This window comes from Vulpes lagopus, chromosome 1, assembly GCF_018345385.1.
Source record: "Vulpes lagopus strain Blue_001 chromosome 1, ASM1834538v1, whole genome shotgun sequence".
NCBI lineage: Eukaryota > Metazoa > Chordata > Mammalia > Carnivora > Canidae > Vulpes > Vulpes lagopus.
In genome coordinates, this window is record NC_054824.1 from 97,799,137 (window position 1) to 97,813,839 (window position 14,703).

At 37.3% G+C, this 14,703-nt stretch overlaps 1 protein-coding gene across 4 annotated transcripts in view; it reads right to left on the minus strand.

The window, feature by feature from the left end:
- CMSS1 (cms1 ribosomal small subunit homolog) overlaps positions 1-14,703 on the minus strand; it is a 370,781-nt gene that overhangs the window by 5,640 nt on the left and 350,438 nt on the right. For all 4 annotated transcript variants that reach the window (XM_041759780.1, XM_041759774.1, XM_041759789.1 and 1 more), the window contains exons 3-8: positions 14,527-14,598; positions 12,620-12,749; positions 6,090-6,149; positions 4,862-4,964; positions 1,923-1,983; positions 1,363-1,450 (exon numbers count right to left, since the gene is read on the minus strand). In XM_041759780.1, the coding sequence (XP_041615714.1) occupies positions 1,363-1,450; positions 1,923-1,983; positions 4,862-4,964; positions 6,090-6,149; positions 12,620-12,749; positions 14,527-14,598 (514 nt within the window). The remainder of the gene's footprint in view (positions 1-1,362; positions 1,451-1,922; positions 1,984-4,861; positions 4,965-6,089; positions 6,150-12,619; positions 12,750-14,526; positions 14,599-14,703) is intronic.

A 14,703-nucleotide genomic window follows, 5' to 3' on the forward strand; every position in this document is an offset into this window, starting at 1 on the left:
AAGAGGGGCTTTAACCTCAACGCTGTAACTCAATTATATGTATCTGCGTGCTCTTCTGATTCAGCAGTTTCACCATTCTTGATTGCTTTTCTCATATCTCCATACTTCAAAGATCCTATTTCAATCCTCATACTTCTGAGATCAGTTAAAGACCGTTATGCTCTGCAAAGCCTTCCATACAGATTCAACCTCCATAAATTTCAACCCCTATAGGACTTGGAAATGCTCATTTGGCCCTTGGCATATACTGCCTCATGCTGTAAATCTCCTTCCATGTATATTTATTTCTTCAAGGATCAGGAGCTCCTTGAGAGGGAAAAGCTGTGGAACTAGGAAGGCCTAGACTGAGAGACTATGGGAGAGCCACTTAACCCTTCAGAGCATCAGAGTTTTATTCAGAAATAAAAATGCTAGACTGCAAGGGTGCCATGAATATTTAATGAGATACCTAGGAGTGTTTAGCGTAGCACCAGTGCAAGTACGAACTCAAAAAATATTTCCTTTCCTTGTCTGGGGCTGCCAAGTTTGTTACTTCTTTGTAATTGCAGACTTTTGTATATAGTGGGTTCATTTAACCCTGGATGATTTTCATCTGGAAGGAAACATTAGTATTTTAAGCTTTTGTTTGCTTCTTGGCAAATGACCAATTCTATACTGAGCTATTACATTGATGAACACATTTCTTTTAGATATATAAAAAAATCTAGGAAAAGCTCCAGTTACAAAACAAAGTTCTATTAGTGTATTAAATAAGTAATTTGGAAATGATAATTGAAAAGAAATCTTTAATGGTCTGGCAGGTAAAATAGGTAATAAGATCATCAGCAGATTAACAGGTTTTAGGCTACTGACTTTGAGAGAGCCAAGAAATTATAAAAACCCGCTGGTGGATGCTGTCTGGAATACTTTTTGGGTAAAGTACTAAAAGAGAAATGCATCTGGGAGAAATATTCTAGGATACCTATATTTCATCCATAGAAACTGCATTTTTGTTTCAACATGTTTTATACAAAAGCCTTCAACTGAAATAGGAGTCTTGGGAAACTAAGATTCAATTAATTAAGAGGGAAATACTCAACTCATCCAGCTCTACAAATTCTAGAGGTTGTAAATTGGTGGAATGAATTGTGGATCCACTAACTTGCTTAAAAAGCAACTGGAACTGCAGTTTGCCACAATCCTTACTATTCCCTACTGCATTATACTTATGCTGGCCAGCTTTACTGACAAAAGACTATTTCCAACTCCCAAATTAACACAGAAGTCTGGTTTCACTACATTACAAATGCAGTTTCTTAAATTCACATGGGGTTAAGGGAAACTCCCAGTTCTGAGTAGGCATATCAATGCCTCTCTTCATACCTTGTTTAATGAGTTCTTTAATCCTCCCTGGTGTTCCGACACCCAGGTGTACAACACGCTTCTCCAGCAGCTTTACCTGCTCCTGGACCTATTTTTCCAAGATGGAAGAGTTGAAAGAAAAGAAGAGTCATTAGAAAGTGATCATAGGCGCTTTATTTAAAAGTTAAGGAAGTAAAAAAAAAAAAATAAAAAAAAAAATAAAAGTTAAGGAAGTAAAAAAGTAAATGGGGCTACCTTTGTTTAGGCCCAACTTCCAGTGCAAAGAAGGTTAATTAACATCAGACAGAAAAGCATCGCTCTGTAAAATTGGTACATCTTCAAAGAACCCAGGGGTCAAACCTCAGCTCCTAGGCAGGAGTTGTGGAGCACAGAGGAGAAGCAACTATTGTTGGGGCAGGTGGGCATGCAGAGGCAGGGAATGTAAAGAACACCAGAACAGCTGTTAAATATGTTATATAAGGAGGCATCAAAGAAAACACCTGCTAAGGAGATAAGAAAAACCAAGGAGTGGCCCTTAGATAACTTACATTCCCCATCAGGACCCACAGGGCCTTGCTTACCTTTATGTGTTTTGCAAATAATTTCATAACTTTGCTGTCTCCTCTGAATGCTGTCATCGACCTAAGGAAAAAAAAAAGATCAATGCCTAAGAAAACTTACTCATTGAGGGCCACTTTGACTACTTAAGTTTTATGTCTTGCTTTAAAGAGAGTATGTGTATTTATGTGTATAACTGAGAGCATGTGCATGTTTATATATACACAGACGCAAAAACTTCTGAGATTTTCAGGTCAGCCCATCTCTGGAAGGAAAGTGAGAAAGCCTTTAATTCAGGCACGTATCTGGGTTGGCTTTGACTTTTCATACACAAGGTTAACTCTACTCAAGTTTCCTTGATAACTGAAACATATGTATCTGCCCTTCATCTGTAATATAGGATTTCTGATTTCAGATCCCTGGCAGGGAATTTATTTTTAAACTCTGAGAGAAGAAGAAAGCCTTATGTATTTCAATCAGAGCAATCTCCTACTTTTATCTAAGTAGGATGACATTTTAGGGGACATATTTAACATTAATTCATGGTCCTCAAAAGAAAAGATACTCTTACAAAAGTTAGAATTATTTACCATTAGTATTTATGAATAGGGGTTGTTGTGCTAGCTCAGAAATCCCTTTTTGCAAATCACCTAACCTTGAAGTGGATCATAATATTACCAAAGACACAGAAGAACACAGAATTGGTAAATGAAGTGTGACAACATAGTGCTTTTATGCCCTTTGGAAAGGTATTTATGTATAGTGAAAGCTCAAATCAATGTGACAGCTTGTTTTTAAGAGGCCATCCCCAGGCCAACCTCTTTGCCATTAATATTTGAACTGAAATGAGTTCTGTGGTGGTAGTTTTTAAAACACTGAAAAGTCAATGTGAACTACTATGATTTCAGAACCAGCAAGTACAGCTACCCAAAAACAGTTGGAGTCTTGAAGATCAATTGTGTTTAGAGAGGAAATAGTTGCATGGAACACTTTTGTTTTTATTCTGTGTGATACAATTTAATGTGTGTGCCTCATGGGGAAAGGAGATTTTGAAGAATTTAAAAACTACTTTTCTAAATTTGTAATCAGATTAGTTTGTTTAGAAAAATAGATGCTAAATAACTACTGAGAGTCTACATTTGAACCTTAATTTATTTTCTCCAGGACTTGGATTTTCCTTTGTTTTGTCTCCTGTCAAAGCCTGGTGCAGAGCCTGGCTCTTGAAGAGGGCTAGTTCCATTAGTAAATTCCATTTTATTCTGATGTCTCTTCTCTGAAAGCTCAATGTTACCACTGGTCCAGTGGAAGCATTTTCTTTTTTCCTACAAAAACTAAACTAAATGAAAGGGTATGTGAAAGCACTTAGTAAAGCACTGACAAATTATCTTTAAAACATAATTTTTATATTAAAAATTTCAGTCTATTTGAATTTACCTTGGTATAAGAAGTGAGATAGGGATCCAACTTTACTTTTCCAGATGGCTACCCAGTTTTTCCAACACCATTTATTAAATAATCCATCTTTCCCTACTGATTTGTCACCTTTGCCATATGTTAGGTTTTCATAGGCATATGGGCCTACTTCTGGACTTCCAATTCTGTTCCCCTGGTGTGATCTGGCATGCATATGCCAGTTCCATACCGTTTTAGTAAGTGAGACTTGGTAATATATATCTATTGGTAATCTGATAATATTACAGGCATAGTATCCTCTAATACTCTTTATCAGAGTTTCTCCAGCCACTTTTCTTCTGGATTTTCTCTTATGAGCTTAGCTTCTTTTAAGAATTTGAACTTTAGCTTATCTGGCTAGAAAACCAAATTCTATTGGGGTTATATTGGGAATCTGTGAAATTTATAGATTATTCTAGATAAAACAGACATCTTTACAATATTGACTCTTCCCTCCCCACCTTTTTAAAGAGAGAGAGCACAAACAAGTACAAGCAGGGGCAGTGGCGGAGGGAGAGAGAGGAACGCACTCTCCACTGAGCAGGAAGCCTAACGAGGGGCTTGATCCTAGCACCTTGGGACCATGACCTGAGCTGAAGACAGAGAGTTAACCAACTGAGCCACCCAGGTGCCTCTATATCGACCCTTCCTATTCAACAACATGGTATGCCCTTTTGTTCAAGATCTTCTGAGTCACAGAGCACTTATGTGGCTCACTGGGTTAAGCATTCAGCTCCTGATTTCAGCTCGGGTTGAGATCTCAGGGTTGTGAGATTGAGGCCCCACATCAGGCTCTGTGCTGGGCATGGAACCTGCTTAAGATTCTCTCTCTTTTTCTCCCTCTGCCCTCACTCCCTCTTAAAAAAAAATCTGAGTTACTTATGTAATTCTTTATATAGATTTTGGTAAGTTTATTACTTGTTCTATTTTTTTTTTTTGTTATCCTTTTAAATTAGATCTTTTCTTCCATTATTTTTTCCAATCAGTTATATTATTTCATTGCTTTTACTCTTGCCCTCTACAACGTGTGTTCTCCACACAGCAGAGAAAAGTGATCCTTTTGAATGATTATTCAGATCATAGGACTCCTCGGCTCAAAATCTTCCAAAAGCATCACATCTCAGGGCCTTTTTGTGCTTACTGTCCAGTCTATCTGGAATGCTTTTCTTCTAGATATCTGCTTGGCATTCTCCTTCACTTTGTTCATGTCTCTGCTCAATGTCAATCTCCTTAGAGAAGCTTACTGTGACAACTCTTTTAAAAGTAACCCCTCAACCCCCTCTATCCCTTTGCCATACTTTATTTTTTCTTATATAACTCAACATTATCTGACATTGTAATGTATATTTACTTGTTCGTTGCCTACCTCCCTCACTAGAAAGTAAGTTCCATGACAGAAGGGATTCTGTCTGTTTTATTCATTGTTGCATCTCTAGCATAGAACACATCAGCTTGACACATATCAGTTACTCAGAAAATGCTTACTAAACAAATAGATGAAGTGTCTAACCTAATGAGCTCCAAGGCCCGGACAGCAGAGCTGCAGATGATCAGCATCAGAACCGATTTCTTCTCATTATGGTTTTTCCGAAGTTTTACCCACTTAGGGCAGACTGAAAAAAGACCATAAGAAAAGTTTTACTCTAAATATAGGAAAATAGGGCCCCTAAAATTGAGTATTCTTCAATTATTCTTTGTTAGTGTTTAATTAAAGTAAAATATAATAAGTACTGTCCAGATTCTATTCTCTGGCTATTCTAGATATTAGATTAAAATGAAATATCATTAACTTATAACATAAAACACATAATATGCCAAGTAGCTAAATGTGACTAGTTTTAGGACCAAGTAAAAAAAAAGGCTGGAATAATACATTTTTGATAATTTATGTTTGATGCTTGAAGGCAAAGACTAGGAAAAGAACTCTGATTCAATAATGTTAAAATTTTAAAGAAACACTCAAAATAAAAATGGAAACGACATTAAAAAATAGCAAGCATTTATTAAACATGAACACTGTTCTCACAATTCAGTGAGGTTGATTCTACTATTACCTATATTTATACTTGCTGAATTTGAGGCGGAGAAGGGTTTATGAACTCAAGTTGAGTGTCATCAGAGCTGATTTGAGTTTGAAAAAAGAATGTTAAATCTCTATATCTAAATTATTTCGTTGTCAACCACAAATAGGTGACTACCTAATATGAATAATCTTTAGCTTATTCCTGGCTACACACAATATATATTGAAAAGATGAAATCAGATTGTGCAGTAAATATCCATGGTCTGAGTTCTGAGCATGTGAACAGAATTTCAGAATTTTACAGCTAGAATAGAGACCACATGTCCAACTTCCTTATCTTTCAGATAACAAAATCAAGTCCCAGAAGAGTACTCAGAGATCTGTCCCAGATCAAACAGCAAATTAGTGCGGGTCTTGGAACTAGAACACTTAATTATTCTCTGGATTCCTATATCAATACTTCTAATGTATTATAAACCAAAAATGAGACTAAAACCTAAATAATCAAAGCCAGAGCAAAACAAGAATAAGCTTAAATAAACAGAAATTAATATCAAGATGGACCTTAAGAAAAACCTCTATTTCAAATCCATTTGAGGTGGATAGTTCTGCTTTTAAATGTAGTTTTAAAAGTTTTTAAAGAGATGGATCTTATGTTTTAATGGAGTAATAACAAGTTGGTGAAGAATTTAAAAGAAAATTAGAGTTTACTTACTTTCTCTTAGGTATGATGAAAGACTATGAGTCAAATCATTGGCCTTGAGGAAACAGGAGTCTAGAACACAACAAACATGTTTTGTAGAGGATTTTGCAAAAACACACATGATCAAAATAGGTTCACTGTGAATTGTGCCTTCTTGAATAATATTGTAAAACATTAGTGAATGAGGGCTCATTATATATTTGAAAGTGTTGTTCAGTATTTAAAGCAACAGCAGCAATAAGAACAAGTAAACTTTTAACTGTCCATAATTTCTTAGAGTAATGAAATAGAAGCTTGTTCTATCATTCAATGACTAATGAAGCATGTTTATTTTTCAAATCCATAGAACAGGCAATATACAAAGATAAAGGGGGAACAGCTAACAAATCTACGTAGAGATGCTCAAACTCACTAGTCATCCTAGAAGGGCATATTACAATGATGGGATAATACTTTACACACACATTAGAATGGAAGTTATTAGAAAGATGTATAATACTAAGTATTGTGAAGAATGTAGGGTAATAAGTCTCTTGTAAAATGTAGGTGAGGTGTAAACTGGTAATAGCTATTCTAGAAAGTGGTAAAATTAAGTTGTGTATACCCTATGACCCCATGATTACATTCCTGAGTAAAGAATGGAAAGACAGTCTTACGTGGTCTGTAAGAGACATATACAAGTATATTCATCCTAGCATTATTTGTGATAGCAGGGGGCAGGAAGCAACCTCAGTGTCTGTATCTGAGAAAAATCGATGACCATATGTGCTACATAGCATTTAGAAGCAGTGAACTCCATATGCACAAGGCCATACAGGCATATCTCAAAAAAAAGTGCTCAGTGCGAAAAGAAACAGAATGAGAAGTTCAGCACATCATTTAGATAAATTGTAAAATGTACACCCATACAACAATATGACATTTTACCATCAAATATACATATTTAAAAGCATGTATTAACACATTAGAGTGAATGCTACGGAAAAGTAAAGAGGAGTGTAGATTGAGGAAGAGTGGGAATAAGCCAATAGGATCCAACAATACATTAAGAAGATTATTCACCATGACCAAGTGGGATTTATCCCCGGGATGCAAGGCTGGTTCCACACTCGTAAAGCAATCAATGTGATTGATCATATCAGCAAGAGAAAAAACAAGAACCATGTGATCCTCTCAATAAATGCAGAGAAAGCATTGGACAAAATACAGCATCTATTCCTGATCAAAACTCTTCAGAGTGTAGGGATAGAGGGAACATTCCTCAGCATCTTAAAAGCCATCTAGGAGGGATCCCCGGGTGGCGCAGTGGTTTGGCGCCTGCCTTTGGCCCAGGGCATGATCCTGGAGACCTGGGATCGAATCCCACGTCGGGCTCCCGGTGCATGGAGCCTGCTTTTCCCTCTGCCTGTGTCTCTGCCTCTCTCTCTCTCTCTCTCTCTGTTTGACTATCATATATTTAAAAAAAAAGCCATCTACGAAAAGTCCACAGCAAATATCATTCTCAATGGGGAAACACTGGAGGCCTTTCCCCTAAGATCAGGAACAAGACAGGGATGTCCACTCTCACCACTGCTATTCAACATAGCACTAGAAGACCTAGCCTCAGCAATCAGGCAACAAAAAAGAAATAAAAGGTATTCAAATTGGCAAAGAAGAAGTCAAACTCTCCCTCTTCGCCGATGACATGATACTGTACATAGAAAACCCAAAAGCCTCCACCCCAAGATTGCTAGAACTCATACAGCAACTCGGCAGTGTGGCAGGATACAAAATCAATGCCCAGAAATCAGTGGCATTTCTATACACTAACAATGAGACTGAAGAAAGAGAAATTAAGGAGTCAATCCCATTTACAATTGCACCCAAAAGCCTAAGATACCTAGGAATAAACCTAACCAAAGAGGTAAAGGATCTATACCCTAAAAACTACAGAACACTTCTGGAAGAAATTGAGAAGACACAAAGAGATGGAAAAATATTCCGTGCTCATGGATTGGAAGAATTAATATTGTGAAAATGTCTATGCTACCCAGGGCCATTTACATTTTAATGCAATCCCTATCAAAATACCATGGACTTTCTTCAGAGAGTTGGAACAAATCATCTTAAGATTTGTGTGGAATCAGAAAAGACCCCAAATAGCCAGGGGAATATTAAAAAAGAAAACCAGAGCTGGGGGCATCACAATGCCAGATTTCAGGTTGTACTACAAAGCTGTGGTCATCAAGACAGTGTGGTACTGGCACAAAAACAGACACATAGATCAATGGAACAGAACAGAGAATCCAGAAGTGGACCCTCAACTTTATGGTCAACTAATATTCTACAAAGCAGGAGAGACTATCCACTGGAAAAAAGACAGTCTCTTCAATAAATGGTGCTGGGAAAATTGGACAGCCACGTGCAGAGTAATGAAACTAGACCATTCTCTGACACCATACACAAAGATAAACTAAAAATGGATGAAAGATCTAAATGTGAGACAAGATTCCATCAAAATCCTAGAAGAGAACACAGGCAACACACTTTTTGAACTTGTCCACAGCAACTTCTTGCAAGATACATTCGTGAAGGCAAGAGAAACAAAAGCAAAAATGAATTATTGGGATTTCATCAAGACAAAAAGCTTCTGCAAAGCAAAAGAAACAGTCAACAAAACTAAAAGACAACAGAATGGGAGAAGGTATTTGCAAATGACATATCAGATAAAGGGCTAGTTTCCAAGATCTATAAAGAACTTCTTAAACTCAACACCAAAAAAACAAACAATCCAATCATGAAATGGGCAAAAGACATGAAGAGAAATCTCACAGAGGAAGACGTAGACATGGCCAATAAGCATATGAGAAAATGCTCCGCATCACTGGCCATCAGGGAAATACAAATCAAAACCACCATGAGATACCACCTCACACCAGTGAGAATGGGGAACATTAACAAGGCAGAAGGGGAACCCTCTTGCACTGTTGGTGGGAATGTGAACTGGTGCAGCCACTCTGGAAAACTGTGTGGAGGTTCCTCAAAGAGTTAAAAGTAGACCTGTCCTACGACCCAGCAATTGCACTGTTGGGGATTTACCCCAAAGATACAGATGCAGTGAAATGCCGTGACACCTGCACCCCGATGTTTCTAGCAGCAATGGCCACAATAGCCCAACTGTGGAAGGAGCCTCGGTGTCCATCGAAAGATGAATGGATAAAGAAGATGTGGTTTATGTATACAATGGAGTATTACTCAGCTATTAGAAACGACAAATACCCATTATTTGCTTCGATGTGGAGGGACCTGGAGGGTATTATGCTGAGTGAAGTAAGTCAATCATTCATTTGGGGAGTATAAAAATTAGTGAAAGGGAATAAAGGGAAAGGAGAGAAAATGAGTGAAAATATCAGAGAGGGTGACAAAACATGAGAGACTCCTAACTCTGGGAAATGAACAAGGGGTAGTGGAAGGGGAGGTGGGCGGGGGGTTGGGGTGACTGGGTGACGGGCACTGAGGGGGGCACTTGGCGGGATGAGCACTGGGTGTTATGCTATATGTTGGCAAACTGAACTCCAATAAAAAAAATAACCCATTGCATGAATAATAAATTGCTGTTTTACAAAGAAGATTAACTCAAAAACTTCACACAGCAGATTTTAGATGTACTTCTATTACGGGTATAAATACTGTAGCATATTATAAACAAATTATTATAGTTTGTTTAAATAAATAGTATTATAAACAAACAAACAGGGGGAATAACGTATCAAAACACAATACAACACCACAGTAAAAGACAATATAACACTGAAATAAAATATAGGGGCCTTGCTCAACCAAGGACTATCACAGTCTAGCAATTATGTAGTATTATTAACTACATCCAAGATGTATAAAAAAGCAAAATCAAGTTTACCACTCTAATTCTTTCTATAAGAAAAAGGTTTTCTATAAATACAGAAGAGTGCTAAGGAGTAAACTATTACTAAATTAAATGACATTTATATTGTGACCCAGCATATACAACTCACATTTTGTCAGTTAACTTCAAAGATGTTGCTTCCTATACAGCTGTAGAGCCTTTGATGGTCTTTAAAACCATAATTTCCCAAGCCTCCATATGATTAGCCTCACCTGGAGAACTTTAGGAAAGATCCAGATTCTTGGGACGGCCTCCTTTTGTTAGTAAGTCAGAATTCCTTTGGGGTGGGCCTGGGAATTTGTTTTTTAAGTTCTTGGGTGATTCAGTTGCTGCTAGCCTACAGGCATTTTAGCCCTGATCTAAACCACACTGCAGCTCTCAGGAGGACAGCTGAGTTAACTCCAAGAAATTCCTGCCTCAAAACTAATTAAGTGCCCATGTGTATGACATTAACAATGTACAGTGAACAATATTAACTGAAAAGACATGTTCTTGCCCTACAGACACAAATAACCTCAAATCAGAACCAAGTTAGACATTCAGCAAACTAATAGGAACAGTACTTCATTATCTGTATTCACCTTATATTTATGCTTCTGCCTCTGCCTGTTCGAAATAATCCAGTGTGTCCGTCCTCTCACCTACTATGGACTTCCTCTCTGTCCTTAGTCTTGTATGTAGCAACTGGGGTCTTTTCTCCCAAACATTCTCAGGATGCATTATTCACTATGTCTCAGAAGGAGACAATAAAACCTGAAAATAAAAACCTTTTCTTTTTGTCTATAAAAGTTTATTTAACATCTTCCTTCCTTCCTAAACCAACCTATGACCATACATTCTTATTTAACTACGTAACTAAACTGTAATAGAGCAATAATATAGTGTAAACTCACTATGGAACTCAAGTGACTTTTAAAGGTTTCTTCTGACCTCTATATCTCTACAATACCAGGAAACTAATATTTATAATGTTCCATAAGTATACAGAGTAGCAGCAGTCTCACGATCTCACAGAAGAGTGCTAAGGAGGTATACTTATCCTTCTGGAGTTGGAGGTATACTCTAACAAAGAACTGGAAGGAAAAAGCAACCACTGAGTCAAATTTGGTTAAACTTTGAACAGAGGCTTTGTTACAACACTTCGGTCCTGAGATAGAGTAGTCAGGACATAGCTCTCCTCAAAGGAACTATGCCTAGAGAGGGGTGGTTTCTAACTTCTGTTGGAGCTGTTGGGCTTTGTGCCTCTAAAGCTCCAGATCTCACTCATGTGGAAATGCACTCCTTAAATTTCCTAAAGGGTATTCCTTTTGGAAAAGAAACAGATGGGCACTCATGTCTCCAAACTCAATGTGCATTTTTTAAAAAAGCACATCACAAAGGGAATTATAAAAATTCAGGGAACAGGATGTTTTCAGCTTCTTAAGCCTCTAGAAGGCATATAGTTGTAATGGAAAAGGAAAATCAAGCTACCCTCGACTTTTTCCAACAGCAATAATTAGATATCCCTTGTTATCTATAAATAGCTCTCCTGGAAGAGTTACCCAAACCTTGTGTGGTTTGATTTTGTAACATCTCTTTTCTTTAATCTCTGCTCTGAAGAGTTAATAGGATGTATCAGTATTTTCAAATTAATTCAGTTGTTTTAAGAATTTTGCAATATCTTTTTAACTTAAGTATAAATACTCTAAGGCAGTAGATCTCAAACAGTAATAGGTTTATTTAAGAGTCTTTTGGGGTGAGGTGTCAGCTTTGCTAAAAGTGCAGAATTTTATTCCTGTCTTTAGATAGTTTGCTTGAAAAAGTCTGGCCTGGGACCCAAAACATTACCACAAAAACCAAACTGTAACTAGAAATCTGTGATAAACACAACAAAACTATGATGCTTATTAACATTAAAGTTGGAGTGCCTGGGTGGCTCAGTCAGTTGAGTGTCCGATTCTTGGTTTCAGCCTCCATCATGATTTCACAGGTCTCACAGGTGGTGAGACTGAGCCTGGCACCGAACAATCCCCCAACCCCCAGTGGAGCCCCTTGCTGGGCTCCCTGCTCAGGTCCCCGCTCAGCATTGGAGTCTGCTGGAGATTCTCTCCCTCAAGAAGAGAGAATCCTCCTGCCACTTGAACGTGTGCACTCTCTTTCTTTCTCAAGTAAATATATCTTTTTTTTTTTTTAAAAAAAGCTGAAGTTCTTGTCTATAAAAGGTGAGTAAATTAATGTTTCATATCTATACTTTTAAATGTATGCTTTATTTTAACTTCTATTCTCAACTAAGGGTCCTTACTCCTTTAAGGATGTTAAAACAAAAAAATGCACTCAGCAATCAGCTTTTTCTTTAAAAAAATGCAATTACAAATCTTTCTTTAGATTGAACAAATACCATGTAGTATCTTAATAAAGAAATCATTCGGAAGTTAAAACTATGAGGTTGAGGAAAGGAGTCTCAGCACAGGGAAAACAGATCGATTCACCAGCTGAGATACCTAGGTGTATCATATACAGTAGAGGAAAGATACACTGCTTTTGCTTTTCCTCATCAGGAAAGCTGACAGCAATAACCGTGAGGCTTGATAAAATGACTAACCCCAGAGTAGAAAGGGGAAAAAAAATAAGGAAAAAAACCAAACAAGTCTGGTTGTACCTGGTAGATTTAGTTCTTCTAATTCAATCACTGAGCGGCTGCTGCTGAAATAGTCCTTCATCAAGTTCTGCAGGTCTTCAGGGGTCCCCGGTTTTGGCTCTGATTTTGCAAGAACATCAGTAATTTTCTTCTAAAACATGAGAAAGGAAGAAAACCTCAGGGAAGATAGATTTTAGAATGACATTAGCTTAGAATACGTTGAATCCTCTGGCACTTAAACAGCACGTAGATTTTGGCAATAGCTGAGTGTGAATGTGAGTCCTAATAAATACACTTGAAAAAACTTAATACTTTTTGGATGTATAGCTCCTGATTTGAAAAATGAATGGGTGATCTAAAAGTCTCCTTGTAACTCTTGGTCTGTGGCTTCCAAGAAAACTGAAATTTCTGTAGGAGTTTCCATAATAGGGCATTATTTTCTGTTAAAAGTCAAGAAATTGTGTTGCTGTGGAAACCTCTCTTTAATCCTTTGATGATTTTTATTCCTGGGAGAGTAGAATTTTGAGAATTTTTTGCCTAACCTGGTTTTTAAGGCACTGAGTCTCAGTTTGGATTTCTGGGATTAAAGTAAAACCCGCAGGAGTAATCTGAGCACTGGAGCCTACTGCAAAAGGGGGACTGTAGACTCTCAATTCTCAAGTCTTGGGAGAGAGTTGTGAGGTGGCCCTGTGGAAAGCAGAACAGGAATGACTTTACAGCATCTATTTTGATTTGAACTCATTTATGTAGCATTTACTGAGTGCCTGCAATGTATTAGGAACACTGTTCAGTTAATTTTCATCATAAACTTCCCTTCTCATTTCCTTCTAATGTTTCATCAAATATCCACAAAAGCCACTACTCACCCCCACCCTCAGCCTTTTCAACTCCTTCCACAATATCCTCATTTCTATACCACTGCCAAGAATGGTCAAAGTTCTGTCAAATGAATTAACTTTTAAAAATATGTCATCAGTAGGCACATTTTAGCATGATCTCAGCCAAGGCTAAAACTATCTAGCTAGAGTTTTGACCTTGAGCCACCAAGAACTTAACACTCCTGAAGGCCATTAGTGTACAAACTATCAAAGAGAAGTTAAAGTCACTTCTTTAAGGACTTGCCAAACCTCAGCCAATTTGGCATCTCCCATCTTTCTATTTGGCCATTTGTGAGCAAAGAAAACATATGCATATATACCCTTAACTTTCTAAAAGCTTGCTGTTAAGTAATTGGTTTGAATCCATCTTCTTTTTTCTAATCCCAATCATATTTCCTCTGCTGAATTCAGCAGTAGACCTTTTTGGCAGGGAGAGAATTACACCACTGTTTTCACAACTGTGGTGGAAGGTCAAAGCTAACCACACTTTCTCTAAGGTTGAGCCATAAGAAAGTCTGTGTAGGAGCAATACAGTCTTCCACGCACTCATAGGCAAGTATTAAAATGCAATGCTTTAAATTATGGTTCCAAATTACAGTGAGAAATACCTTATACTACTGTCATCTGGTTAAATTTTTTTTTTTACTAGTACTCTAAGATATAAGGTTTAAAAAACAGAAATGGATATGAAAAGAAAATCAGTAATTTTTTTTCCTTGGGCAGGACCAGAAAGGCCAGAGGGCAGAACAGCTTTGGGCTTCTTCTAGACTTAGAAATCCCATGTCTATCTTCTAACAACAATGAAAACAAAGGTGGGTAACAATGATGTCTGGTGCTCCACATGAATGAAATAGGAATCAGAAGAATTTATTTTTAGCTTCAACAAAAACACTTAATACTAGTGACCTTAGGAAAGTCACCAAACCTCACTGTATATTATAATCTCTAAAGTGGGAATTACAATAGTTGCCTCTTCAATGTATACTATACAGAAATGTGAGGTAAATCACTGGGGGTTGTAAGAAAATTTTAAGAAAAGTATTAATATACCTTTCTTCTCCTCTTTGTCTTGGTGGCATCTTCTTTTGTTTCCTTTGGTTTTATCAAGAAACATTCTTTAGGCTGTAAAGAGATACAGATGAGGAAATTTTCATCTTAGCATGATAAGGTGTCAACTCATGGCAGGAACCCCAAAGTACCTAGGCCATACACGTATTCTTCATAGTA